The sequence below is a fragment of the Scyliorhinus torazame genome, chromosome 14 (genome assembly GCF_047496885.1).
Source record: "Scyliorhinus torazame isolate Kashiwa2021f chromosome 14, sScyTor2.1, whole genome shotgun sequence".
Lineage (NCBI taxonomy): Eukaryota > Metazoa > Chordata > Chondrichthyes > Carcharhiniformes > Scyliorhinidae > Scyliorhinus > Scyliorhinus torazame.
Genome location: NC_092720.1, coordinates 143128137 through 143154930, shown reverse-complemented (window position 1 = coordinate 143154930; position 26794 = coordinate 143128137). Strand labels below are relative to the sequence as shown.

The following is a 26794-nucleotide window of genomic DNA, read 5'->3' as shown; positions in this document are numbered from 1 at the left end:
GGCCTGTACTGTGCTGTATCGTTCTATGTGGAGCGCTCGTAGCGCTACTTTTCAATCATTGCACTGTTTCTGCAATTGCTCTACCTGTCGCGCGGTTTCTTGTCTTACCAAGACCGTGCATTGTGTGTCCTGGTAGGCCTTATCGTACTGGGTCTGAAAACTACTCAAATGGGCAAGACAAGACTGGTGTGCCCACTTGGCATCATCCACCTCTCTGTCCCTCGCTGCTAACTGTTCTCTTAACTCCTTATTCTCCTTCTCAAATTCGCTCACATCTCCCTCACTATTTCTGTCTCTCTCCTCAATCTCTCTACGGAGCGTCCTAATGACCTCCTCTGTGCCTCGCAATTGTGCCAAGCAGGACACAATTGCCATCGGCTTGCGAGCTTCCCCCAAGCTCTTCTTATGAATTTCTGACAGGTTCTTCCACCAAGTATGTCCTATATTCCCGGAACTAGTTTCGTCATTGGCGCAGAATTCACTCCAAAGGGGCCATCCTTTCCCTTTGAGATATTTTCTGATCTCTTCTTCCCATACAGGACACTGTCCTACTCTACTGGTCGCTGCAACCTCAAATTCTTGGAGGTTCATATGGCGTTCCATTGCCTTCATTGCCATTTTCTCTCTATCTCTGGGTTCTCCACTGAATTTGTAACAGGGGGTGATAAAGTGGTGATGTAAACACGGGTACGGCTTCCGCTAATTTCCGGCCGACAAAACCCTCGACAGTTTTACGCAACAGAATCTCTCAGGTTTACCTTATATCCCTGTTAGTACGCATGCACTATTACACTTCCGAATCTCTGAGGTTTGATCAGTATCGTTCTCACACTTGTGGTTTTTCTGTTTCCAATCGGATTCCAATTCAAATTTGGGTTCTCTCGGAGTGACTAGGCCACTTCTAGGTCGAATCTCACTAGAGTCGCCAGTAAATGTTGCTCTCTTTGGTTGGCTCTGAATATGGCGGTCAATATGGTCGCCTTCCTTAATTCTAATTACGTTTGCTTTAGAGTCGCCAGGTATCTTTCGATGCCACCACAAAGTTCAAAACCGAATACTGATCAAAGACTCGATACACCAGTTAGGTAGTTCAAAGTCAATGCTTATTTATTTACACACACAGTTAAATATACTCATGCACGAAACTCTACAGCTAAACTGTCATTACTGCTAAAGCCTATACTTCGCTTCGGGCGCCCACTCAGTCAGAGGAACAATGGCCGTTGTTCGGTTCTGAGGCTGCTGGGGTCAAACTGGTACAGTTTGTCTGGTTGTCTGTCTGGTAGCGTGCGTTGACCTTGGATTTACTTGCTTCTGTTGCAGTTGGTGGACAGGTCTCTCCTCGGTGAGCCCCAAGATTCTCTCTTGGGGGTCCTTCTTATACCCAAAGGGGCTTTGCGGTCTTTTGGGCGGGCCTTGAACTTGGCCCTAATCAGTTGGTCCGTTTCTCGATTATTCCTATTGATTTCATCCAATAAAGGGTGGGTGCCCTGATGGCTGAGCGCGTCCTAGGTGGCCGTTGGCCTGCTTTGGTTCGGTTCCTCTGGCGCCGGGGTGTCTGCCTTCGTATCATCGGTTACTCAAATGTTAATCTTTTGTTCCCGGAGATGGGCCATTCGGATGCTAATGGGCCTACAGTTTTGGTCTTGTCTGGGAGCTGTGGCTCCAGTATACAGACAAGCTCTGAACCTGCTTGTTTTCTCAGCATTGTCCATTTTCCCTGCAATCTTTGCAAAGTGTCCATTTTGTAATCGGGAAGTGGCCATCCCAGATGGCTACACATGCAGGGTCTGAGTGCACATCCTGGAACTCCAACAGGATCCGTTGCTTTCCATGGGTTCACTTTCAAGAAGGCCGGTCTGACGTCCGAGGCTGTGACGGTTGGTATGGGAATGTCACAGTCTCAGAAGTCAGATCGGCCTTCTCGAAAGTGAACCCATCAATGTCCTTTAGGGAAGGAAATCTGCCATGCTTACCTGGTCTGGCCTCCATGTGACTCCAGATTCACAGCAACGTGGTTAACGGTGGCGCAGTGGTTAGCTGTCTACGGTGCTGAGAATCATAGAATTTACAGTGCAGAAAAAGGCCATTCGGCCCATCGAGTCTGCACTGGCTCTTGGAAAGAGCACCCTACCCAAGCCTACACCTCCATCCTGTCCCCATAACCCAGGAACCCCACCCAACACTAAGGGCAATTTTGGACACTACGGGCAATTTAGCATGGCTAGTCCACCTAACCTGCACATCTTTGGACTGTGGGAGGAAACTGGAGCACCCGGAGGAAATCCACGCACACACGGGGAGAACGTGCAGATTCCGCACAGACAGTGACCCAAGCCGGGAATTGGACCTGGGACCCTGGAGCTGTGAAGCAATTGTGCTAACCACTATGCTACCGTGCTGCCCTAAGGACCCGTGCTGAGGACCCGGGTTTGATCCCGGCCCTGGGTCACTGTCCATGTGGAGTTTGCACATGCTCCCAGTGCCTGCGTGGGGTTCACCCCCACAACTCAAAATGATGTGCAGGGTAGGTAGATTGGTCACATTAAATTGCCCCTTAATTGGAAAAAAATAATTGGGTACATAGAACATAGAGCATGCAGTGCAGAAGGAGGCCTTTCGGCCCATCAAGTCTGCACCGACCCACTTAAGCCCTCTCTTCCACTCTATCTCTGTGACCCAATAACCTCTCCTAACCTTTTTGGTTACTAAGGGCAATTTATCATGGTCAATCCACCTAGCCTGCATGTCTTTGGACTGTGGGAGGAAACCGGAGCACCTGGAGGAAACCCACGCACACAGTGGGGCAACGTGCAGACTCCACACAGATAGTGACCCAGTGGGGAATCGAACCTGGGACCTGGCACTGTGAAGCCACAGTGTTATCCACTTGCGCTACCGTGCAACGTGGTTGACTCTTAATTGTCCCCTCGAGGGCAATTAGAGATGGGCAATAAATGCTGGTCCAGCCTGCAACACTCGCGTCCCATGAACAAATTTAAATTTTCAAAAAAAATAATCTTAAAGATTGTTATTAGGTCAGCCCTTGGTCTTCTGAGCGCGAACCTGTTTGGCCTTTCCTGATGGTTAAGGCCCTCAGTTTATAATATGGAGACCAGAATGGTCCTCTCAGTAGTGTGAACATTGTAAGGCCATGAAGAAGCATATGTTTGAGTTCCCATTGGAAGTAACTCTATAAAGCTGGTTTCCTCCTTGAGGATCGGCAGTTGGCCTCAGGTTAGCCTCAGGTTCTATGTACAGATGAGTACAGTTGACATTCTTCCAAAATTGGACTTGCTGAGTTTGGAGCTGTGTCAGCTTCCAAATCTGTCAGCGCAATGCCTTGGCAATCAAAAAATGGTCACCTGGCTACCAGCTAATATCAGGTATTTATGTGACCTCCGAAGAATGACTGTATCAGCAGGCTGGCATTTGTCTCCTGAGTCTAGAACACCTGAATGCATTCACGTGAGGCAATGCTGACCACAGTTCTTTGAAAGGGATTCTGGTGTCATGTTGCAGTGTAGGCTGGTCATTCAAAAATAGATCCAAATGAATAAAATACATGTTTCCAATTGCTGCACGAGTGTGGATGTGGCAGCTCCAACATGAAAAATTAATCTGCCCAGAATTTTAATGTTTCCTTTTAATTGCTAGAATATATAATGCCTTTATTGGAGGCCTTGTGGCATTGTGATTATCAGCTTGTGAATCCTTCCGATAGCAGGCAGTAAGAGCGGGAGCTAGTCAGCAATGTAATGGAAAGAAATTGGAGCCTCTACCCTCAATAGCCATAGCTCTGTAGGCTGCAACATGCTTGTAAAGGTGTATGTCGCCACAGCAACCAGAACTCCTGGGGGAGTTGGTTGGCCAGTCGGTGCTAACAGCATGGGTTTTGATCGGGTCCTGCCTCCTTACCCTACCCGCAATAGAGGTCATGGCACTGTGGATTGGAGCTGCCCACAGGCAGAGAACTCAAGAATAAGATAATGCCTTTAATAAAATAGGAAATGAAATAAAGAAAAGAGAAAGAAAGACTTGTATTTGTGCAACATATTTCATGGACATTCCAAAGTACTTTACAGCCATTGAAGTACTTTTGAAGCATTATAGAACATAGAAATTACAGTGCAGAAGGAGCCCATTCGGCCCATTGAGTCTGCACCGACCCACTTAAGCCCTCACATCCACCCTATCCCCGTAACCCAATAACCCCTCCTAACCTTTTTTTTGGTCACTAAGGGCAAGTTATCATGGCCAATCCACCTAACCTGCACATCTTTGGACTGTGGGAGGAAACCGGAGTACCAGGAGGAAACCCACGCAGACACGGGGAGAACGTGCAGACTCCGCACAGACAGTGACCCAGCGGGGAATCGAACCTGGGACGCTGGTGCTGTGAAGCCACAGTGCTATCCACTTGTGTTACCGTGCTGCCCCAGCATCTTGTTATAATAAAACTGTTCTACGGTGGGAAATGCAGCACCTGAGTTTGCACACAGGAAGATTCCAGAAACAACAGTATAATAATGACCATATAATCATGTTTTTGTGATATTTATCGATCAAGGGATAGATATTGGGAACCCTGCTTCAAATAATGCCAAGGGATTGATTGCATCGTTTTCAGACACAGGTCCTTTGTTTGACATCTCATCCTAAAGATGGCACCTCTGATAGTCTCGAGGATGAACATTTCAAGTTTTATCACAATTTAGTAATGCTTCCAAAATGTTGAAAAATTGATTTTTCCCAGTCTAATTCGGTGGGATTTTTCGGTTTCAAGAGATCAGCGGGCGCCCTGATCTAACAGATCGAAAATTAAAATCATACCCTTTCCATCGACACAGGGAATTCGCCCCCCTGGACCTCCCCAGAGTAAGCCCCGTCTTGGCACTTCCCGTTGGCTTAAGGGGCAGTGCCTGGGCACCGGCAGGGCATGTCCCGCTCCCCCTGTATTTATCTGTGCCCCCGTGGGTACAGACCTATTATAAATCGTCAAGTCGGGAAGAGGGGGAGATCCCACTGTGGGAGAACAATACAGCAGGGAAGCCCGCTAATAAAATTTAAATAGGGTTTCCGTCACTGGCTGGGGCAGGGGCGATCACATCACAAGATCTCACTGGCACATATCTTGTTTTTGGCCCCTCGTGAGATTTTGCACCCTTGTGGACATTAACGTGCACGGTAAATCGGGGTGCAAAATCCCATCCCACTGTCTGTGGGTGCTTTATATTTTGAGTGTTTTTTCTCTCGTTCACTGAATCCCACTAAAAGCATTTTTAATTTTAGGAGTTCCGAGAGAAGTCACTGGACTGGGAGAAACAGCGGCTTTATTATCAGCAGCAGGTGTCATCGCTGGATGCAGAGAGAAAGCTGCTGGCAGAGCAGTGTAAAACCATTCAGGTACAACACTTGATCAGTTTTTGGCTACATGAAACAAATTTACTTGTGCTCATTGGAATCTGCTTTTGGCATCCTGTGCTTGACAATTGTTTGAAAAGAAATACAAATTGCATCGAGAGCATTAGAAAGCAGGAACAATTACTCGGTAGTTCTCTCTTCAGAGAACCCAGGAGACATAAAAGTTGTTCCCCCTCTTGTGGTTGCTAATTATTTGAATAAATTAGCATTTGGAAATTGCTCCCAAGCATCCAATATGTCTCATACACATGCAACAGAGTTTTGGAAAATTTGTATTTTGTTGTTTTCTGGATTTGCTGCTCATTTGTCGGTGATGGGTATCACGGTACTGGTAACTGCGCAGTAATACGCAGATTGAAGGACTGTTACAAATTTGGGGTTCATTATCATTGATCTTTCCAATAAATGGACCCTCTCTTTTGATTGGGTGTTACATTTACTGCTCACTGTCAAATTATATGGTCATGCAATCTAGGACTTGAAACACTTGTTATAAAAGATGAGTACATTAACCCTATGTGTGCCTTATCCAGTGTTCCGAAAAGTGGTCTCGTTAATATTTTAACGCAGAAAATAAGAGCAGAAGTAGGCCATTTGGTCCTTTGAGCCTTCTGGGCCATTCAACATGATCATGGCCGATCCTCTGTGTCAATGCCATACACCCACACTCCTTGATGCCTTTGGAGTTGAGAAATTTATCTATTTCTTGACCTCCACAGCCCCCTGTGGTAGAGAATTCCACAGGCTCACCGCCCTATGAAGAAGTTTCTCCTCATTTCAGCCCTAAATGGCCTACTCTGCCATTCTGTTTCTCCTACCGAAGTCATACTTATCCACTTCATACTGCATCTGTCATGTATTTGCCCATTCACTCAACTTTTCTAAATTGCCTTGAATCCTCTTAACATCTTTCTCATGACCCACACTCCCACCAAGTTTCTTGTTGTCAGCAAACTTGGAAATATTACATTGATTTCTTTGTCCAAATCATTAATATATGTTGCGAATAGATGGGGCCCAAGCACTGGTCTCTAGTCACTACCTGCCTCTCCGAGAAAGGCCCATTTATTTCTACTCTCTGTTTGCTGTCGCTAACCAATTCTCAATTCATGCCAATATATTGCCCCCAATCCCATGTGCTTTAATTTTGCATACAAACCACTTATGTGGGTCTTAATCAAAAGCTTTCCCAAAATCCAAAAACACCACATCTACTGGTTTTCCCTTATCAATTATGCTAATTAATCATAGAACCCCTACAGTGCAGAAGGAGGCATTTTGGCCCATTGAGTCTACACCAACCTTTCGAAAGCCCAATCCACCGCCCTATATCCTCAAAAAAATTGCAATAGATTTGTCGAACATGAATTTGCTTTCAGAAATCCATGTTGACTTTATCTAATCCCATTGATAAAGAAGAGTGATGCTGTCACATCCTTTATCATTATCTCTAGCATTTTCCCTCCTCATGATGTTAGCTTAACCGGTCTGAAATTCCTGTTTTCTTCTTCCTTTTTTAAAAAGCAGGGTTACATTTGCCACCCTCCAATCTACCAGGACTGTTCCAGAATCTACAGACTTTTGGGAGATGACAACCATCACATCTACTGTTTACATGGCCACCTGCTTTACTACCCTGGGATATAGATTATCAGGCTCTGGAGATTTATCAGCTTTCTCCAACACCAACAATAGTAATTTCTTTCAATTGCTCCTTCTGAGTAAACCCTTGGGTCCTATCTTCCTCCGTGAAGATAGAACTAAAGAAGTTGTTTAATTGCTCTGCCGTTTCCTTGACATTAATTATAAATTCTCCCAATTCAGTCTGTAAGAGACCTACATTTGTTTTCATTAATCTTTTTCTTTTACAGTCTGTTTTATTATGTTCCTTGCAACATTATGCTCACACCCTTAGCGGAATTCTCCGTCGGCAGGATCCTACGGCCTGCTCGCAGCGCACCCACGCTCGCGGGTTTCCCGACTGCGTGGGGTGATCACAATGGGAATCCCCATTGGCTGGCTGCCGGAATGGAGAACCTCGCTGCCGGCAGAGGCATGCCGTGCCGGAAAACACGGCTGCTGGACCGGAGAATCCGCCCTCTATTTTTCCCTTCTTAATCAATATTTTGGTCATCTTTTGATTAATTCAAAACTTTTCCCAATACTCAGGCTTCCTCCCTTTTCTAGGAACTATACATAACTCCTCTTTGGATCTGGGTTAATATTGACCATGGACTAGCTCAGTATCTGGGTTAATATTGACCATGGACTAGCTCAGTATCTGGGTTAATATTAACCATGGACTAGCTCAGTATCTGGGTTAATATTGACCATAGACTAGCTCAGTATCTGGGTTAATATTGACCATGGACTAGCTCAGTATCTGGGTTAATATTAACCATGGACTAGCTCAGTATCTGGTTTAATATTGACCATGGACTAGCTCAGTATCTAGGTTAATGTTGACCATAGACTAGCTAGTATCTGGGTTAATAATTGACCATGGACTCGCTCAGTATCTGGGTTAATATTGACATGGACTAGCTCGTATCTGGGTTAATATCGATCGTGGACTAGCTCAGTATCTAGGTTAATGTTGACCATAGAGTAGCTCAGTATCTGGGTTAATATTGACAATGGACTAGTTAAGTATCTGGGTTAATATTGACATGGACTAGCTCAGTATCTGGGTTAATATTGACCATAGACTAGCTCAGTATCTGGGTTAATATTGACCATGGACGAGCTCAGTATCTGGGTTATTATTGCCCATGGACTAGCTCAGTATCTGGGTTAATATTGACCATAGACTAGCTCAGTATCTGGGTTAATATTGACCATGGACGAGCTCAGTATCTGGGTTATTATTGCCCATGGACTAGCTCAGTATCTGGGTTAATATTGACCATAGACTTGCTCAGTATCTGTGTTAATATTGACCATGCACTAACTCTGTATCTGGGTCAATATTAACTATGGACTAGCTCAGTATTTGGGTTAATATTGACATGGACAAACTCAGTATCTGGGTTAATAATGACCATGGACTAGTTCAGTAACTGGGTTAATATTGACCATAGACTAGCTCAGTATCTGGATTAATATTTAAAAAAAATAAATTTCGAGTACCCAGTTAATTTTTTGCAATTAAGGGGCAATTTAGCGTGGCCAATTCACCTACCCTGCGCATCTTTTTGGGTTGTGGGGGTGAGACCCATATGCAGAAACGGGGGGAATGTGCAAATTCCACACGGACAGTGACCCGGTGCTGAGATCAAACCCGGGTCCTCGGCACCATGAGGCAGCAGTGCTAACCATTGCACCACCATGCCGCCCCAAATCTATATTTCTGATCAGTTATGTACCAACTTAACCAATTAGGACATGGGAATGTAGGCCCTAATAGCAGAAATAGACCATTCTGTCCTTTGAGCCAGTTCTTCCATTCATTGCTGATCTGACTGTCATTCCTGTCTGTGCCTCATAACACTTTTGGAACACCAGTGAATCCCATGGAAAATGGTGCGTGGCTCGCCGGGACCGTGAGACTCCGTTGTCTATCAAAAATCTATCTAACTCGGTAGCACAGTAGTTAGCACAATTGCTTCACAGCTCCAGGGGTCTCGGGTTCGATGCCCGCCTTGGGTCACTGTCTGTGCGGAGTCTGCACATTCTCCCCATGTCTGCGTGGGTTTCCTCCCGGTGCTCCGGTAAACAGCAGGGGCTGTTTAGCACAGGGCTAAATCACTGGCTTTGAAAGCAGGCCAGCAGCACGGTTCAATTCCCGTAACAGCCTCCCCGAACAGACGCCGAATGTGGCGACTAGGGGCTTTTCACAGTAGCTTCATTTGAAGCCTACTTGTGACAATAAGCGAATTTCATTCATTTCATTTCATTTCATTTTCATTCCTCCCACAGTCCAAAGATGTGCAGGTTAGGTGGATTGACTAAGCTAAATTGCCCCTGGTGTCCAAAAAATGTTAGGTGTGGTTACGGGGATAGGGTGGAGGTTGGGTAGGGTGCTCTTCCCAAGAGTCGGTGCAGACTCGATGGGCCGAATGGCCTCCTTCTGCACTGTAAATTCTGATTCTCTGCTTTGAATAAATTTAATGACCCAGCCTCCAATGCGTTTTGTGAGAGAAATCCATAGACGAATGACCCTCTGAGAGAACATATATCTCCTCATTTTCATCCTAAAAAGGAGAGTTCTTATTCATAAACAGAGCTCGAATTTCCTGTCACAGCTATTTCCAACATGCTCCACCATCCCAGAGACACTCACCTCGATTGGGCAAGTTAGTGAAGAGACTCCAGGGACATTCTCTAGTGCGTACCACACAACCACACAGCTGATCCGGTACAAAAGGGGGAGGTAGGAACACCCGAGTAGGTGGATGGTCGGAGGGCAAACCGACCCCAGGAACTACCTGCCGCCCAAAGGGCTTCTTGAACGGACTGTCGCATCAATCGTGGAGATGCAGTTGCCGACTACATGAGATGTTGTCAGCGAGCATCCAGTTGGAGGAGTCGAACCACGTGCAGCAGCAGGAGGTGGTGCTGAAAATGCGGCCAACACTGTACTCCATGGTGGAATCCATGGTGGGGGTGGGGAGGGGGAGGGGGGACGGGACGCGATGGTTTTGGCTATGGATCAGCATGTCCAAGGCCTGGAGCATTTTGTGCAGGTGCTGGCCGAGGGCAGGGTTGCCGTCTCATAGGCCATGGGCCAGAGTCACCTGGACATCGCAGCGCCGCTCCTGAGCGTGGCCCAGTCACAGCAGGCCATGGCTGGGAACATCGGCAGCATTGCCCAGGCGCTGGTTGATATGGCACAGACACAGAGGGAGATGGCGCAGTTACTGGCTGATGTGATACAAACCCAGAGGTGGTGGCATAGTCAATAGGTGATGTGGCGCAGTCCCACACGGAGATGGTCCACTGCCAGAGGTAGTAGTAGAAGCGGGTACAATTGTGTCTTTCAAAAAGCATTTAGATGGTTACATGGGTAAGATGGGTATAGAGGGTTATGGGCCAAGTGCGGGCAACTGGGACTAGCTTAATGGTAAAAAACTGGGCGGCATGAACTGGTTGGGCCGAAGGGCCTGTTTCCATGCTGTAAACTTCTATGATTCTATGATTCTACTGTCTGTGCTCAATGGCTGCGAGCGTGCGGACCCTGCCTGAGACTAGAGTGGGCCTTCAGGGCTTCCTTCTGTCCCTGGTGCATCTGGTGGGCAGCGGGCGAACAGGTCAGCACCATGCCACCTGGGTCACCCAAGCAGCAGCCTAGCCCATCCACGCCTGGTCGCCTCAGGAGGCGCCCGCCAACGGGGATCCAGGTCGCAGGGCTGGAATCACAGCAGGCCGCCGCCACACCTGCTGTACTGAATTGGCAACCACGTAGCGTTCGGGCCCATACGGCCAGAAAGTTAGACACTAGTTACGTTGGTACTGATGCAGGGCATAGTTCAGTTATAGGGGCTAGGGCACAAATCTGTAAATATTTGTTCACACTGTTGCAACCTGCCTCGGTGCTCAGTCAGAGGGGTGCTCTGGGCTGGCCAGAGGAGGGGTGGGGGGAGGAATTTGTGATGTTGGGGGGGGGGGGGCCCGGACCAACCCCCCCCTCCCCCACCAGTCACCACCGTCACCCCAGGACCGTGTGATGGAATGCCCAGCTCGCATGCAGGTATCACCCAGGTGGACAGAGGAAAGTGCTACTGTGGCCTGGCGTCAGACATTGTCAGACACTGTGAAGCACCCTATCGCATCACAGAGTGGGTTGCCACCATTCTCTATCCCATGGACCAGACCCGCTGTTATTGCCAACCCAGGGGTCGCAACCTGTAGTGCGGCAGGTATGTATCACGGAGGGGGTTGCAGGCGGAGGGGTGACTGTACCCCTGGCCTGTTTCTCTCTTCCCCCCCCGCTCCCCGCCCCCCCCCCTCCGATGGTAAACCTGGAGGCGATCAGAGCATCCCGTGCACGTTGGCCCTCGCGTTCATGTTGTGCGGCCTCCCGTGCTTGCCTGGGCTCCATGTCCTGTCCATCCTCACCGTCCCCAGCATCCTCCTCAGATGAGACCTGGTGTTCCACCTCTTCCTCCAGCACGTCGCTCCTCTGCTGCACGATGTTGTGGAGGACAGGCTGCAATGATGCGGGCGACCCTCTCTGCGTCATACTGGAAGGCACCTCCAGTGCAGGTCTCCATGTCGGTCTGTGGCCTCCAGATAGGTGTCATCAGCTAGCACCGTGGCTTACCCCTTCACCCAGGAGCCACCCCCTCCCAGCCAGAGTCTGAAGCATGTCAGGAATCATCGAGTTGCCAGGATGAAGGCGTCGTGCACACTGCCCGGGTATCGGGCGCAGAGGTGCATGATGTGCTGCTGATTGTCACATATCAGCTGCACGTTCATTGAGTGGTACCCTTTCAGTTAGTGTAGAGAGGCCTGTCTTCTGCAGGTGCTCCTAGGGGCCATGCATCCCATCGTTCACCCACTGGACCCAGGGCATCCCGTCGATGGCCGTGAACCCCGCTGTCTGGGCATCTGTTAGATTCCTACTATTGGGAATCTCAGAGGGTCATTCCAAGTTGCAGGAATTTATAGTATTCCTACTAATCGGTTACCAGCAGCACTTTGCGATTACTGGAACTCAGTAGAAATTTAAGTTAAAACTTCTCAGGTGCCAATAGGAATTGTTTTATTTGTCTTCTATTGAAAGGCATTTTGTAGACAATTTGCAGCTTTCAGAGAATCAAAGACATTATCTTCTTGCTCAGGCAGACAGCTCGAAAGTCATTTAAAAGGTCAAAGTCTGAAAATGAAAGAGCGAGAGAGGGAGAGAGAGAGAACTAAACTAAAACTAAACTCCAACATAACTAAAACACAAAACTAAAACACACTCCCTAACAAAAAACACTAAAACTAAACACTCACAACACACAAGCACAAACAGAAAACACACCAAAATGGTGGGGCGAAACTTTTTCAGTTATACCCTTTCATATCTGTTTTAAGTCATCTAATCACACCCCAATATAATCCTAATTGGTTTGGGTTAGACTCAAACACATTTGATTTGACAGCAAGCCGTCCATCTTCAATGTGCAACATTAGTTTTAATTGTTCCATGTTTGAATACTTGTGCATGTTATGGGTGCTGAAATTCTCATTTTAAATTGGTATTTAAAAACTGGGGATTAATATGTATGCTTAAACAGCTATCTTTTACCCACACTAGTTGTATTAGAAATACCTGGCTTCCACAGCATCCTGGTGGGCTAAGTCCACGTTGATGTGTTGAGCTGCCTGGGTAAGTAGGGCCTCCGTGACGGCACGGATGCACCTGTATATCGAGGTCTTTGAGGTCCCGGACAGGTCCCCACTCGGCGCCTGGAAGGACCCGTGCAGTATGTTCAGGGCGACCGTCACCCTGACGACCACCAGGAGTGGGACTCCTTCCCCATACCCCAGCTGTGCCATCATCTGGCAGAAGGCCAGGTGGTAGAAGTTTCAGTAGGGTAGCACGGTAGCATTGTGGATAACACAATTGCTTCACAGCTCCAGGGTCCCAAGTTCGATTCCGGCTTGGGTCACTGTCTGTGCGGAGTCTGCACATCCTCCCCGTGTCTGCGAGGGTTTCCTCCGGGTGCTCCGGTTTCCTCCCACAGTCCAAAGATGTGCAGATTAGGTGGATTGGCCATTATAAATTGCCCTTAGTGTCCAAAATTGCCCTTAGGGTTGGGTGCAGTTACTGGGTTATAGGGATAGGGTGGAGGTGTGGACCTTGGGTAGGGTGCTCTTTCCAAGAGCCGGTGCAGACTCGATGGGCCAAATGGCCTCCTTCTGCACTGTACATTCTATAAAAAATTCTATATGTCGCACTATCTGTCTGCTCAACCGGATTCTTAGAGGGCATGTCCGGTCCTGCAGGTCCTCGAATGATGGGCGGTGCCAGTACACATAAGGCCTCAGCGGCACCTCCTTGGCACCTCCTCCTCCTCACCCTGTTGGGCGACAGGCTCGCCATCCTGGGCAGCTGCCACCTGTACCTCTGCTGCACACTCCGCTGCTGCACGATCAGGCCCCCGGGCACTTTGCCTGTGAGAAAAGATGGCTACTCACCTCCTCAGCTCCCCACAGAAGCCCATCCGCCAGGTTCACGTTTTTCAAAAGGAGTATTAATCGGTGCCAGCGTAACCATTTTCTGGGGAGAACGTTGAATATGGGGTTGCTCCCATTAATTGGGCGGAAATGGGGCTTAAGTGGTGATAATTGGCTTCTCGGCATGCTAAGGCAAGATCCTGTTTTCGCTTACGGTTTCATCGCGAACTGTTTGGTGCTTGGCGCGGTTGTTGTTTTTGCCTCTCCCGCTATTCACCAGTCTCGTTTCGCTTGAGGACACCAAGGTCTCGCTGAGTATCCACCTCAATTTAAACCCATCTGCCTTCCTATTTTTGATACCGAAGCGGATAACCTCACATTTATCCACATTATATTGCACCTGCTATGTATGTGCCCACTCACTCAGTCTGTCCAAATTCCGCTGAAGCATCACTGCATCCTCCTCACAGCTCACCCTCCCACCCAACTTTGTATCATCTGCAACTTTGGAGATAATCCTCGTATAGATCCCTGTGGTACCCTGCTAGTCACTGCCTGCAATCTGAAAAAGACCCACTTATTACAACTCTTTGCTTCCTGTCTGCTAATCGGCTTCCTATCCATCTCAACACACTACTCGTAAGAACATAGAACATTACAGCGCAGTACAGGCCCTTCGGCCCTCAATGTTGCTCCGACCTGTAAATCAATCTAAAGCCCATCTACACCATTCTCTTATCATCCATATGTTTATCCAATGACCATTTAAATGCCCTTAATGTTGGCGAGTCCACTACTGTTGCAGACAGGGCATTCCACGCCCTTACTACTCTCTGAGTAAAGAACCTACTTCTGACATCTGTCCTATATCTATCTTCCCTCAATTTAAAGCTATGTCCCCTCGTGCTAGCCATCACCATCCGAGGAAAAAGGCTCTCACTGTCCACCCTATCTAATCCTCTGATAATCTTATATGCCTCTATTAAGTCACCTCTTAACCATCTTCTCTCTAATGAAAACAGCCTCCAGTCCCTCAGCCTTTTCTCATAAGATCTGCCCTCCATACCAGGCAACATCCTGGTAAATCTCCTCTGCACCCTTTCCAATACTTCCACATCCTTCCTATAATGCGGAGACCAGAACTGCACGCAATACTCCAAATGCGGCCGCACCAGAGATTTGTACAGCTGCAACATGACCTCATGGCTCCGAAACTCAATCCCTCTACCAATAAAAGCTAACACACTGTGCGCTTTCTGAACAACCCTATCAAACTGGGTGGCAACTTTCAGGGATCTATGTACATGGACACCGCGATCTCTCTGCTCATCCACAGTACCAAGAATCTTGCCATTAGCCCAGTACTCTGTATTCCTGTTACTCCGTCCAAAATGAATCACCTCACACTTTTCTGCATTAAACTCCATTTGCCACCTCAGCCCAGCGCTGCAGCTTATCTATGTCCCTCTGTAACTTGTAACATCCTTCCGCACTGTCCACAACTCCACCGACTTTAGTGTCATCTGCAAATTTACTCACCCATCCTTCTACACCCTCCTCCAGGTCATTTATAAAAATGACAAACAGCAGTGACCCCAAAACAGATCCTTGTGATCCACTATTAACTGGACTCCAGTCTGAACATTTCCCACCACCCTTTGTCTTCTTCCAGCTAGCCAATTTCTGATCCAAACTGCTAAATCACCCTGAATCCCATGCCTCCGTATTTTCTGCAGCAGCCTACCGTGGGGAACGTTATCAAACGCTTTACTGAAATCCATATACACCACATCAACTGATTTACCCTCATCCACCTGTTTGGTCACCTTCTCAAAGAACTCAATAAGGTTTGTGAGGCACGACCTACCCTTCACAAAACCGTGTTGACTATCTCTAATCAAATTATTCCTTTCCAGATGATTATACATCCTATCTCTTATAAACCTTTCCATGATTTTGCCCACAACAGAAGTAAGGCTCACTGGTCTATAGTTACCGGGGTTGTTTCTACTCCCCTTCTTGAACAAGGGGATAACATTTGCTATCATCCAGTCTTCTGGCACTATTCCTGTAGACAAAGATGACTTAAAGATCAAAGCCAAAGGCTCAGCAATCTCCTCCCTAGCTTCCCAGAGAATCCTAGGATACATCCCATCCGGCCCAGCGGACTTCTCTATTTTCACACTTTCCAGAATTCCTAACACCTCCTCCTTCTGAACCTCAAGCCCTTCTAGTCTAGTAGCCTGAATCTCAGTATTCTCCTCGACAACATTGTCTTTTTCCTGTGTGAATACTGACGAAAAATATTCATTTAGCACCTCTCCTATCTCCTCGGACTCCACGCACAACTTCCCACTACTGTCCTTGACTGGCCCTACTCTTACCCTAGTCATTCTTTTATTCCTGACATATCGATAGAAAGCTTTAGGGTTATCCTTGATTCTACCTGCTAAAGACTTCTCATGTCCCCTCCTGGCTCTTCTTAGCTCTCTCTTTAGGTCCTACCTAGCTAACTTGTAACTCTCGAGCGCCCTAACTGAACCTTCATGTCTCATCTTTACATAAGCCTCCTTCTTCCTCTTGACAAGTGTTTCGACTGCTTTAGTTAACCACGGTTCCCTTGCTCGACCACTTCCTCCCTGCCTGACAGGTTCATACTTATCAAGGACACGCAGTAGCTGTTCCTTGAACAAGCTCCACATTTCCATTGTGCCCATCCCCTGCAGTTTTCCTCTCCATACGATGCATCCTAAGTCTTGCCTCATCGCATCATAATTGCCTTTCCTCCAAGTATAACTCTTGCCGTGCGGTATATACCTATCCCTTTCCATCACTAAAGTAAACGTAATCGAATTGTGGTCACTATCACCAAAGTGCTCACCTACCTCCAAATCTAACACCTGTCCAGGTTCATTACCCAGTACCAAATCCAATATGGCCTCGCCTCTCATTGGCCTATCTACATACTGAGTCAGGAAACCCTCCTGTACACATTGGACATAAATGGACCCATATAATGTACTCTAACTATAGCGTTTCCAGTCAATATTTGGAAAGTTAAAGTCCACCATAACAACTACCCTGTTACTTTCACTCCTATCCAGAATCATCTTTGCAATCCTTTCCTCTACATCTCTGGAACTTTTCGGAGGCCTATAGAAAACCCCAACAGGGTGACCTCTCCTTTCCTGTTTCTAACCTCAGCCCATTCTACCTCAATTGACAAGTCCTCATCAAACGTCCTTTCTGCCACCGTAATACTGTCCTTGGCTAACAATGCCACTCCTCCCCCTCTTTTACCGCCTTCCCTGAGTTACTGAAATATCTAAACCCCGGCACCTGGGTCAATATTTGGTAAGTTAAAGTCCCCCATAACAACTACCCTGTTGCTTTCGCTCCCATCCAGAATCATCTTTGCAATCCTTTCCTCTACATCTCTGGAACTTTTCGGAGGCCTATAGAAAATCCCTAACAGGGTGACCTCTCCTTTCCTGTTTCTAACCTCAGCCCATACTACCTCATCAAACGTCCTTTCTGCCACCGTAATACTAACAATGCCACACCTCCCCTCTTTTACCACCTTCCCTGAGCTTACTGAAACATCTAAACCCCGGAACCTACAACAACCATTCCTGTCCCTGCTCTATCCATGTCTCCGAAATGGCCACAACATCGAAGTTCCAGGTACCAACCCATGCCACAAGTTCACCCACCTTATTCCGGATGCTCCTGGCATTGAAGAAGACACACTTTAAACCACCTTCCTGCCTGCCGGTACACTCCTGCAACTTTGAAACCTTACTCATGACCTCACTACTCTCAACCTCCTGTATACTGGAGCTACACTTCAGGTTCCCAAGCCCCTGCTGAACTAGTTTAAATCCTCCCGAAGAGCATTAGCAAATTTCCCCCCCAGGATATTGGTATCCCTCTGGTCCAGCTGTAGACCATCCCGTTTGTAGAGGTCCCACCGACCCCAGAGTGAGCCCCAATTATCCAGAAATCTGAAACCCTCCCTCCTGCACCATCCCTGTAGCCACGTGTTCAACTCCTCTCCCTATTCCTCGTCTCGCTCGCACGTGGCATGGGTAACAACCCAGAGATAATAACTCTAGTTATTATCTAATGTCCTAGATCTAAGTTTCCACCCTAGCTCCCTGAATTCCTGCCTTACATCCCTATCCCTTTTTCTACCTATGTCATTGGTACCTATGTGGACCACAACTTGGGGCTGCTCCCCCTCCCCCTTAAGGATCCCGAAAACACGATCCGAGACATCTGGCACCTGGGTGGCCCCAAAACAGATCCTTGTGGTACACCACTAGTAACTGAGCTCCAGGCTGAACATTTCCCATCAACCACCACCCTCTGTCTTCTTACAGCTAGCCAATTTCTGAGCCAAACCGCGAAATCACCCTCAATCCCCGGCCTCCGTATTTTCTGCAATAGCCTACTGTGGGAGCCTTACCAAACACTTTACCGAAATCCATAAACACCACATTAACTGCTTTACCCTCGTCCACCTATCTGGTCACCTTCTCAAAGAACTCAATAAGGTTTGTGAGGCATGACCTACCCTTCACAAAACCGTGTTGACTATCCTTAATCAAATTATTCCTTTCTAGATGATTATAAATCCTATCTCTTATAATCCTTTCTTAGTCTTTGCCCACAACAGAAGTAAGGCTCACTGGTCTATAGTTACCGGGGTTGTCTCTACTCCCCTTCTTGAACAAGAGGACAACATTTGCTATCCTCCAGTCTTCTGGCACTATTCCTGTAGACAATGACGACATAAAGATCAAAGCCAAAGGCTCTGCAATCTCCTCCCTAGCTTCCCAAGAATCCTAGGACAAATCCCATCTGGCCCAGGGGACTTATCTATTTTCCCACTTTCCAGAATTGCTAACACCTCCTTATGAACCTCAAGCCCGTCTAGTCGAGTAGCCTGTATCTCAGTATTCTCCTCGACAACATTGTCTTATTCCTGTGTGAATACTGACAAAAAATATTCATTTAGCGCCTCTCCTATCTCCTCGGACTCCACGCACAACCTCCCACTACTGTCCTTGACTGGCCCTACTCTTACCCTAATCATTCTTTTATTCCTGACGTAACTATAGAAAGCTTTAGGGTTTTCCTCGACCCTTCCTGACAAAGACTTCTCATGTCCCCTCCTGGCTCTTCTTAGCTCTCTCTTTAGGTCCTTCCTAGCTAACTTGCAACTCTCAAGCGCCCTAACTGAACCTTCGCGTTGCGTCTTTACATAAGCCGCCTCCTTCCTCTTGACAAGTGATTCAACTACTTTTGTAAACCACGGTTCCCTTGCTCGACCACATCCTCCCTGCCTGACAGGTACATACGTATCAAGGACACGCAGTAGCTGTTCCTTAATCAAGCTCCACATCTCAATTGTGCCCATTCCCTGCAGTTTCCTTCCCCATCCAGTGCATCCTAAGTCTTGCCTAATCGCACATAATTGCCTTTCCCCCAGCTATAACTCTTGCCCTGCGGTATATACCTATCCCTTTCCATCGCTGAAGTATACTTAACCGAATTGTGGTCACTATCACCAAAGTGCTCACCTACCTCCAAATCTAACACCTGGCCTGGTTCATTACCCAGTACCAAATCCAATATGGCCTCGCCTCTCATTGGCCTATCTACATACTGTGTCAGGAAACCCTCCTGCACACATTGGACAAAATCTGATCCCTCTAAAGTACTTGAACTATAGCATTTCCAGTCAATATATGGAAAGTTAAAGTCCCCCATAACAACTATCCTGTTGCTTTCGCTCCTATCCAGAATCATCTTTGCAATCCTTTCCTCTACATCTCTGGAACTTTTCGGAGGCCTGTAGAAAACTCCCAACAGTGTGACCTCTCCTTTCCTATTTCTAACCTCAGCCCATACTACCTCAGTAGACGAGTCCTCATCAAACGTCTTTTCTCCAACTGTAATACTGTCCTTGACTAACAATGCCACACCTACCCCTCTTTTACCACCTTCCCTGAGCTTACTGAAATATCTAAACCCTGGAACCTGCAACAACCATTCCCTGTCCCTGCTCTGTAGAATCCCAAGTTTCTTTACCCGTCAGTCTGGCCTCAATAAAAGTCGAGATGGATTTGCAGGTACAGCATTAGTTATTTCATTTAGCTTGCAAGCGTTCCTCAATTCTCAGGAGCACGAAGCACATCCTGCTCCATAGACTTCTGGAATCAAGTGAGGATGTGGAACAAAGGAGTCTGTACTGATACATTCAAATGGCATCAAGTTTCACATACACGATGCCCATAGGTCATCCTATATCCCTCCTGACCTGTTGATCTATTCTGATTGGCTCACTTCCAATCCCTTCCTCTGGCCCCTATTACCCAGCATCCTTTTCTCCTCCTTTGGTGGACACACCTCTTCCTGCTTTTCCATGCGGTCTGAAATCCTTTGTCTATGAACTCACCAGAATTACACTGGCCTACCTCTACATTACATTAACTAATATCTCTAAAGTAACTATTTTATATCACAGTCGTCATTCCCTCCTTTTATCATTCCATGATAACCAAACTATCCAATCCATAGCTACGGTTCCTCATCTAAAAAGATCCGTCGCTGCATTTCCAATTCCTGGCTTAGCCCCCTTTCATCTGCTGCACCCTCATGGATTTTAACAGTTAAGATTTGAGGGGCGTTGATCTGTTCCAGTGCACCCCGCATTCTACCCATCACACATTTAAGGATGGCTAGGCCCACAAAGATGCAGCTGATAGCCACCACTAAATACATGGCCATATTTATCAACCAGTCCTTCCAACCTCCAAATCCCCAGTTACCCCAAGAGCCAGGATCCTGCATTCCGTCCAGGTGATCCCGTATGTGATCCATAAATTTAGTGATGTTAGCGGTCAAGTCCTGAACTCCCATGATACATTTGCCCTGCACTATGGCGCATACCCCACCCTCAGGGGCCAGAAGATAGTCAAGAGCATACCGGTTCTGCATTGCAAACAACCGTAGCTGAGACAATTCCTTGGTTATTGCCCCGAGGCCTCCCAAGGTTTCATTTCCCAAGATGGTAAGGCCACAAATAAAATAATTCCTATTGCTGACAGCCAAGGAAGTGAGTGTCAAGACGCTCAGAATCCCCCATCCGGCTGAGTGCGAGAACCTGAGGTTTTTTCCAGTTCTCGCAAAATTCAGCAGAGACTGCCCGGCGTGCTAACTGATAATGCAGCTTCCACGCCGAAGGGCAGGGGACTGTGGTAGGGACTAGAGTCCCTATAGCAATTTGACGGGGAAATGGGGGTGACAAAACGTTGGTCGCTGTGCCATTAAATAAAAAGTAGTATCCTTGCTCCGTGTGCAGGCTAGCATCACAATCAGTATATCGGTTGCGTAAGGATCCCCCAGTAGCCCAGTTTATCCAGCTTCGAAACGCCCATTCGGGCCGCCTAGCAATGCGGAAAGCCCTAGTCCCAACAGTGATATGAGAGACATTCGCCCAGCCACAAAGGAGCTGGAGGCCGGCATTCAATGGAACGCAAGTGGTGTTGTAACAAACGCATTGGCCAGACGCCTGGGTGATATGACACCTCCTGTCTGTACAGGTGGGGAACAGACATGTTATATTTGTTTCCACCTCTACCAGCAAACAGCCGTATCCTTCACTGCTGAAACAATTCTCGTACGACCGGGAATCCCTATTGGGAGTGAAGTGGCTAGGTATATACGCCCTCCACCGTTGCAGCCTATCATACTGTGAATGGAAATTATCCCGAGGAAGGGGAAGGCAAATAGCCGGTGGTGCTGAACCCGGATCGTAAGGAAGAGTGACTTGCTCGGGCAGTGGCTCGGAATGCTGACAATGAACCACCGTTTGGGGAGTGCCCCAAAGCGGTGAAACAGAAAATAACCTAGACACTGCTGCGGGGTTCGGGTAGCAGACAACCCGTCCCTGGCCATACAAGCGATGGTAAATCTGGTAGAAGAGATTCATACTACCCAGGTTTTCCTCAGTTTGGCCTTTAACTAAATTAAGTGTATCTCCCGGTAACCTACGTTCTAGCTGTACTTCCCTTCTCACACGCCCCGTCCTCTCTCTAGTCCCTCTCTCTTTCTCATAGCCTCTTCCTACGCTCTCCTGACGGCCTGATGTTACCTTTATTGCACCAATCTTAACACATCCAAAATCAAATTTACATGTATTCCAAAAACAAGGCAATGTCCATATAATATTCCCTTCCCATCGCCGGGACCGGTGCAATTGCTTCATGAGTCCTGCATTCTCCTTAACTTTGATGACCTTCCATGAGTGAATACCATGTCCTTGTATATGGGGGCAGCGAAGAACATCACCTTTGCATAGGTGATGTATCCTTGTAGATTGGTTGGGGTTACAAATATAGATAATATTCCCCTTTTCCATGTCCGTCGCCAATAACACTTCAAGCGAAGAGAGGCCAAATATCACACAGACAGTGCGTAGCCACTCCATCATGCTCCACACCTGGAAAATAGCACTGGAGAAGGGAGGCAGGTTAGTATCCGACCTTTTACAGTAGTGGAGATGGACTCAATTTACAGTGATGAAGGTGGACCCAAGCACTTCGCCCCTCCACTTTAACTGCTGCGGGGTGGTAAGGAGAAATTGGAAGGGCCCGTCCCATCGCGGCACCGACCCCTTCCTAGTCCAATTTTTGACCATGACATAACTGCCGGGCTGGACTGAAAGTGAGCTAGGTACTGGGGGCGAGGGCTGGTGAGCTGCGCGGACCTGGCCATGGAGCTCCTTGAGCACCTGCGTGAGGGCTAGAACATAGGTGGTCATCTCTTCAGTCATATGGTGAAACTGAACCAGTCTGGGAACCTGCAGGCTCCAGGGAGTTCTAAGAGGCCTGCCATAAAGAATCTCGGCAGGAGAGAGCCGGGCCAGTCCCGCAGGTGTAACCCGCAGCTGGAAGAGGGCAACGGGGAGCAACTTAAGCCATGTCAGACCTGTGTCTGCTCTTAATTTAGCCAATTTAATTTTGAGGGTCTGATTGTGTCTCTCAACCAACCGACCGCCTGCGGTCTATAAGCACAGTGTAACTGCTGGCGTATGCCCAACTGGGAGCAAAACTCCTTGTTAATTTGTCCAATAAAATGAGGCCCATTATCAGAACTTAACTGAGCTGGTATACCGTACCGGGGAATGATTTCCCGCATCAAGACTTTAACCACAGTAGCAGCTTTATTATCGATAGTCGGTTACGCCTCAACCCATCTGCGGGGTTGATGATGAATCTAGCCGAAGTGAATTTGGAGAAGCCCGAATCACTTTCCTTGCAGAGTTTCCGATACCCTCAAGACGAAGGGAAATAATGCGATTTCTTAGCATGAGTGGATTTGATCGAACAGTTGTGCAAACGTTTTTTGGCGTGATTACTCCACTGATGGAATTGCTGAAGAAACGTAAAAAATGTCCATGAACAGCGGACTTTCAACAGGCATTTGACTGCCTGAAAGCTGTGGTAACCAATGTTCCTATATTGGAGAATTGCAAGGGACTCGGTGGTCAGATTGAACGAAAGTATCTGGGGCGGGATTTTCATAATCGGCGAGATGTCCGCCGACCGGCGCCAAAAACGGCGCAAATCAGTCCGGCATCGCGCCGCCCCAAAGGTGCGGAATTCTCCACATCTTGAGGGGCCGAGCCCTTACCTTGAGGGGTGCGAAACTGACTTTGATGGGCGCGCATGCGCGGGAGTGTCAGTGGCCGCTCACGGCATCACCGCACATGCGCAGTGGAGGGGGTCTCTTCCGCCTCTGCCATAGTGTAGACCATGGCGAAGGCGGAAGGAAAAGGGTGCCCCCACGGCACAGGCCCGCCCACGGATCGGTGGGCCCCGATCGCGGGCCAGGCCACCGTGGGGGCACCCTCCGGGGCCAGATCGCCCCGCGCACCCCCCCCAGGACCCCGGAGCCTGCCCGCGCCACCTTGTCCCGCCGTAAGAGAGGTGGTTTGATTCTCGCCGCGGGACAGGCATTCCAGCAGCGGGACTTCGGCCTATCGCGGGCCGGAGAATCGCCGGGGGGGGGGGGGCGCCAACCGGCGCGGCATGATTCCCGGAGAATTCGGCAACCGGTGGGGGCGGGATTCACGCCAGTCCCCGGCGATTCTCCGACCCGGTGGGGGTCGGAGAATCCCGCCCCTGATTCTGAAGAGAAATGTAGAGGAATGGATGGATCGTGCAGAGACTTTGTTCAAAGAAGCTGTCAATTGAGAAGGTTTTTGGTTGGAGGAAGAAGAACAAAGAAAAATGGACTATATTATTATACCTGTTTGCATGTGTTGTTTTTTAAAAAATAAAGGTATATTTACTGTGTACATTTCTTAGTGGATGGTGCAAAAGTGAAAAATGAAACCATCTTGAAGTTGATGGTTTATTTTTTTATCTTGGGGGGGAGGTGTCATGCCAGAATGCCTTTAAGAAATACATGTTTAAGCAATGTACCTTTAAGAAAACAGTGATGTCAGAGGGTGACTGAGGCTGGGCCTTAGGTCAGCCATTTTGCAGATTATTAGTTTCAGTTTAAAAAACAGCGTGTGTGTGTGTTTCCAGAGAGCTGCAAGTTTTGAAAAGAGCTGAGTGTGTGTCTGTGTTTTGCAGGGAACTGGATATCTGCCATGAAAGACTATCTCTGGATCATTTGGGTGATTTAAAGTAAAGCCTTTAACCTGATGTGATTTTGTTTACAGGTGTTATGTCTCTTGGAAGTTTGAAGGAGCATTTTAAAGAGTTATTTACTGTTGCAATATTTTCTGAGTTATCTTTGAAGTAAGGGGTGTTAAGAGATCCAATGTTTATTTAAGATGTCAAGTTGAGTTCATGGAATAAACAGTGTTTTGTGTTTTAAAAACTCACGTGTCCATAATTGTAATCCCACACCTAGGGAAAAGCCGCGTGCTCGGAAAAGCAACAAATACATTAAAGGGAGAGGTTGTTTGAACTCCATGATACATTTTGGGGTTCTGAAAGCTCCTCGCCCATAACAGGAGCAAGAGGGTAACTAGATTGGCCCACTCAAAGACAAAATGGTGAGATTCTTAATGAGTACTTTGCATTGGTATTCACCAAGGAGAGGGACATGATGGATGTTGAGGCTAGGGATGGATGTTTTAATACTCTAGGTCAAGTCGGCATAAGGAAGGGGGAAGTTTTGGGTATTCTAAAAGGCATTAAGGTGGACAAGTCCCCAGGTCCGTATGGGATCTATCCCAGGTTACTGAGGGAAGCAAGGGACGAAATAGCTGGGGCCTTCACAGATATCTTTGCACCATCCTTGAGCAGGAGTGAGGTCCCGGAGAACTGGAGAATTGCTAATGTTGTCCTTTTGTTTAAGAATGGTAGCAGGGATAATCCAGGTCATTATAGACTGGTGAGCCTGACGTCAGTGGTAGATAAACTGTTGGAGAAGATACTGAGGGATAGGATCTATTCACATTTGGAAGAAAATAGACTTATCAGTGATAGACAGCATGGTTTTGTGCAGGGAAGATCATGTCTTACAAACCTAATAGAATTCGTTGGGGAAGTGACAAAGTTAATTGATGAGGGAAGGGCTGTAGATGTCATATACATGGACTTCAGTAAGGCGTTTGATAAAGTTTCCCATGGCAGGTTGATGGAAAAAGTGAAGTCGTATGGGGTTCAGAGTGTACTAGCTAGATGGATAAAGAATTGGCTTGGCAACAGGAGACAGAGAGTAGTGGTGGAAGGGAGTGTCTCAAAATGGAGAAGGGTGACTAGTGGTGTTCCACAGGGATCCGTGCTCAGACCACTGTTGTTTGTGATGTACATAAATGATCTGGATGAAGGTATAGGTGGTCTGATTAGCAAGTTTGCAGATGATACTAAGATTGGTGGAATTGCAGATAGCGAGGAGGACTGTCAGAGAATACAGCAAAATATAGATAGATTGGAGAGTTGGACAGAAAAATGGCCGATGGAGTTCAATCCAGGCATATGCGAGGTGATGCATTTTGGAAGATCTAATTCAAGAGTGCACTATATGGTCAATGGAAGAGTCCTGGGGAAAATTGATGTACAGAGAGATCTGGGAATTCAGGTCCATTGTACCCTGAAGATGGCAACGCAGGTCGATAGAGTGGTCAAGAAGGCATACAGCATGCTTGCCTTCATCGGACGGGGTATTGAGTACAAGAGGCGGCAGGCCATGTTACAGCTGTATAGGACTTTGGTTAGGTCACATTTGGAATACCGCGTGCAGTTCTGGTCGCCACATTACCAGAAGGATGTGGATGCTTTAGAGAGGGTTCAGAGGAGGTACACCAGGATGTTGCCTGGTATGGAGGGTGCTAGATGTGAAGAAAGGTTGAGTAGATTAGGATTGTTTTCGTTGGAAAGACGGAGGTTGAGAGGGGACCTGATTGAGGTCTACAAAATTATGAGGTATGTACAGGGTGGATAGCAACAAGCTTTTTCCAAGAGTGGTGGTGTCAATTACAAGGGGTCCCGATTTCAAGGTGAGAGGGGGAAAGTTTAAGGGAGATGTGCGTGGAAAGTTTTTTACGCAGAGGGTGGTGGGTGCCTGGAACACCTTGCCAGCGGTGGTGGTAGAGGCGGGCACGATAGCATCATTTAAGATGCATCTAGACAGATATATGAATGGGCAGAGAACAGAGGGAAGTAGATCCTTGGAAAATAGAAGACAGGTCTAGATAAAGGATCTTGATTCGGCGCAGGCTGGGAGGGCTGAAGGGCTTGTTCCTGTGCTGTAATTTTCTTTGTTCTTTGTTGTTCAGGTGAAGGAGCAGTGCTTCAGCTGAGGAAGGAGCAGTGCTCCGAAAGCTAGTGTTTGAAACAAGCATGTTGTACTTTAACCTGGTGTTGTAAGACTTCTTAATGAAATCCTTGAAAATGGACTCTAGCAACTTCTCTGCGACCTATAGACTCACTGGTCTATAGTTCCCTGTTATCTCTACCTCCCTTTTTGAATAGCGGGGTTATATTAGCTACCCTCCAATCTGTAAGAACTATTCCAGAGCCCAAAGAATTTTGGAAAATTACCACCAATGGATCTACTTTTTCTCGGGCCTACTTTTTCGCGGGCCATTTCCTTAAGTACTCTGGGATGAAGATTATCAGGCCCTGGAGATTTCTCCGACTTCGATCCCATTCATTTCCCCAAAACCATTTCTTTATTAATACTAATTTCCTTTAGCTCCTCATTAAAACTTGTTTCTCAGAACTTCCAGTAC

General features: G+C 47.4%; 1 protein-coding gene across 7 annotated transcripts in view; it reads left to right on the top strand.

Moving 5' to 3' along the window:
* The window catches only part of LOC140390079 (centrosomal protein of 63 kDa-like), a 157951-nt gene that overhangs the window by 37375 nt on the left and 93782 nt on the right, over nt 1–26794 (top strand). For all 7 annotated transcript variants that reach the window (XM_072474968.1, XM_072474966.1, XM_072474965.1 and 4 more), the window contains exon 6: nt 5293–5406. In XM_072474968.1, the coding sequence (XP_072331069.1) occupies nt 5293–5406 (114 nt within the window). The remainder of the gene's footprint in view (nt 1–5292; nt 5407–26794) is intronic.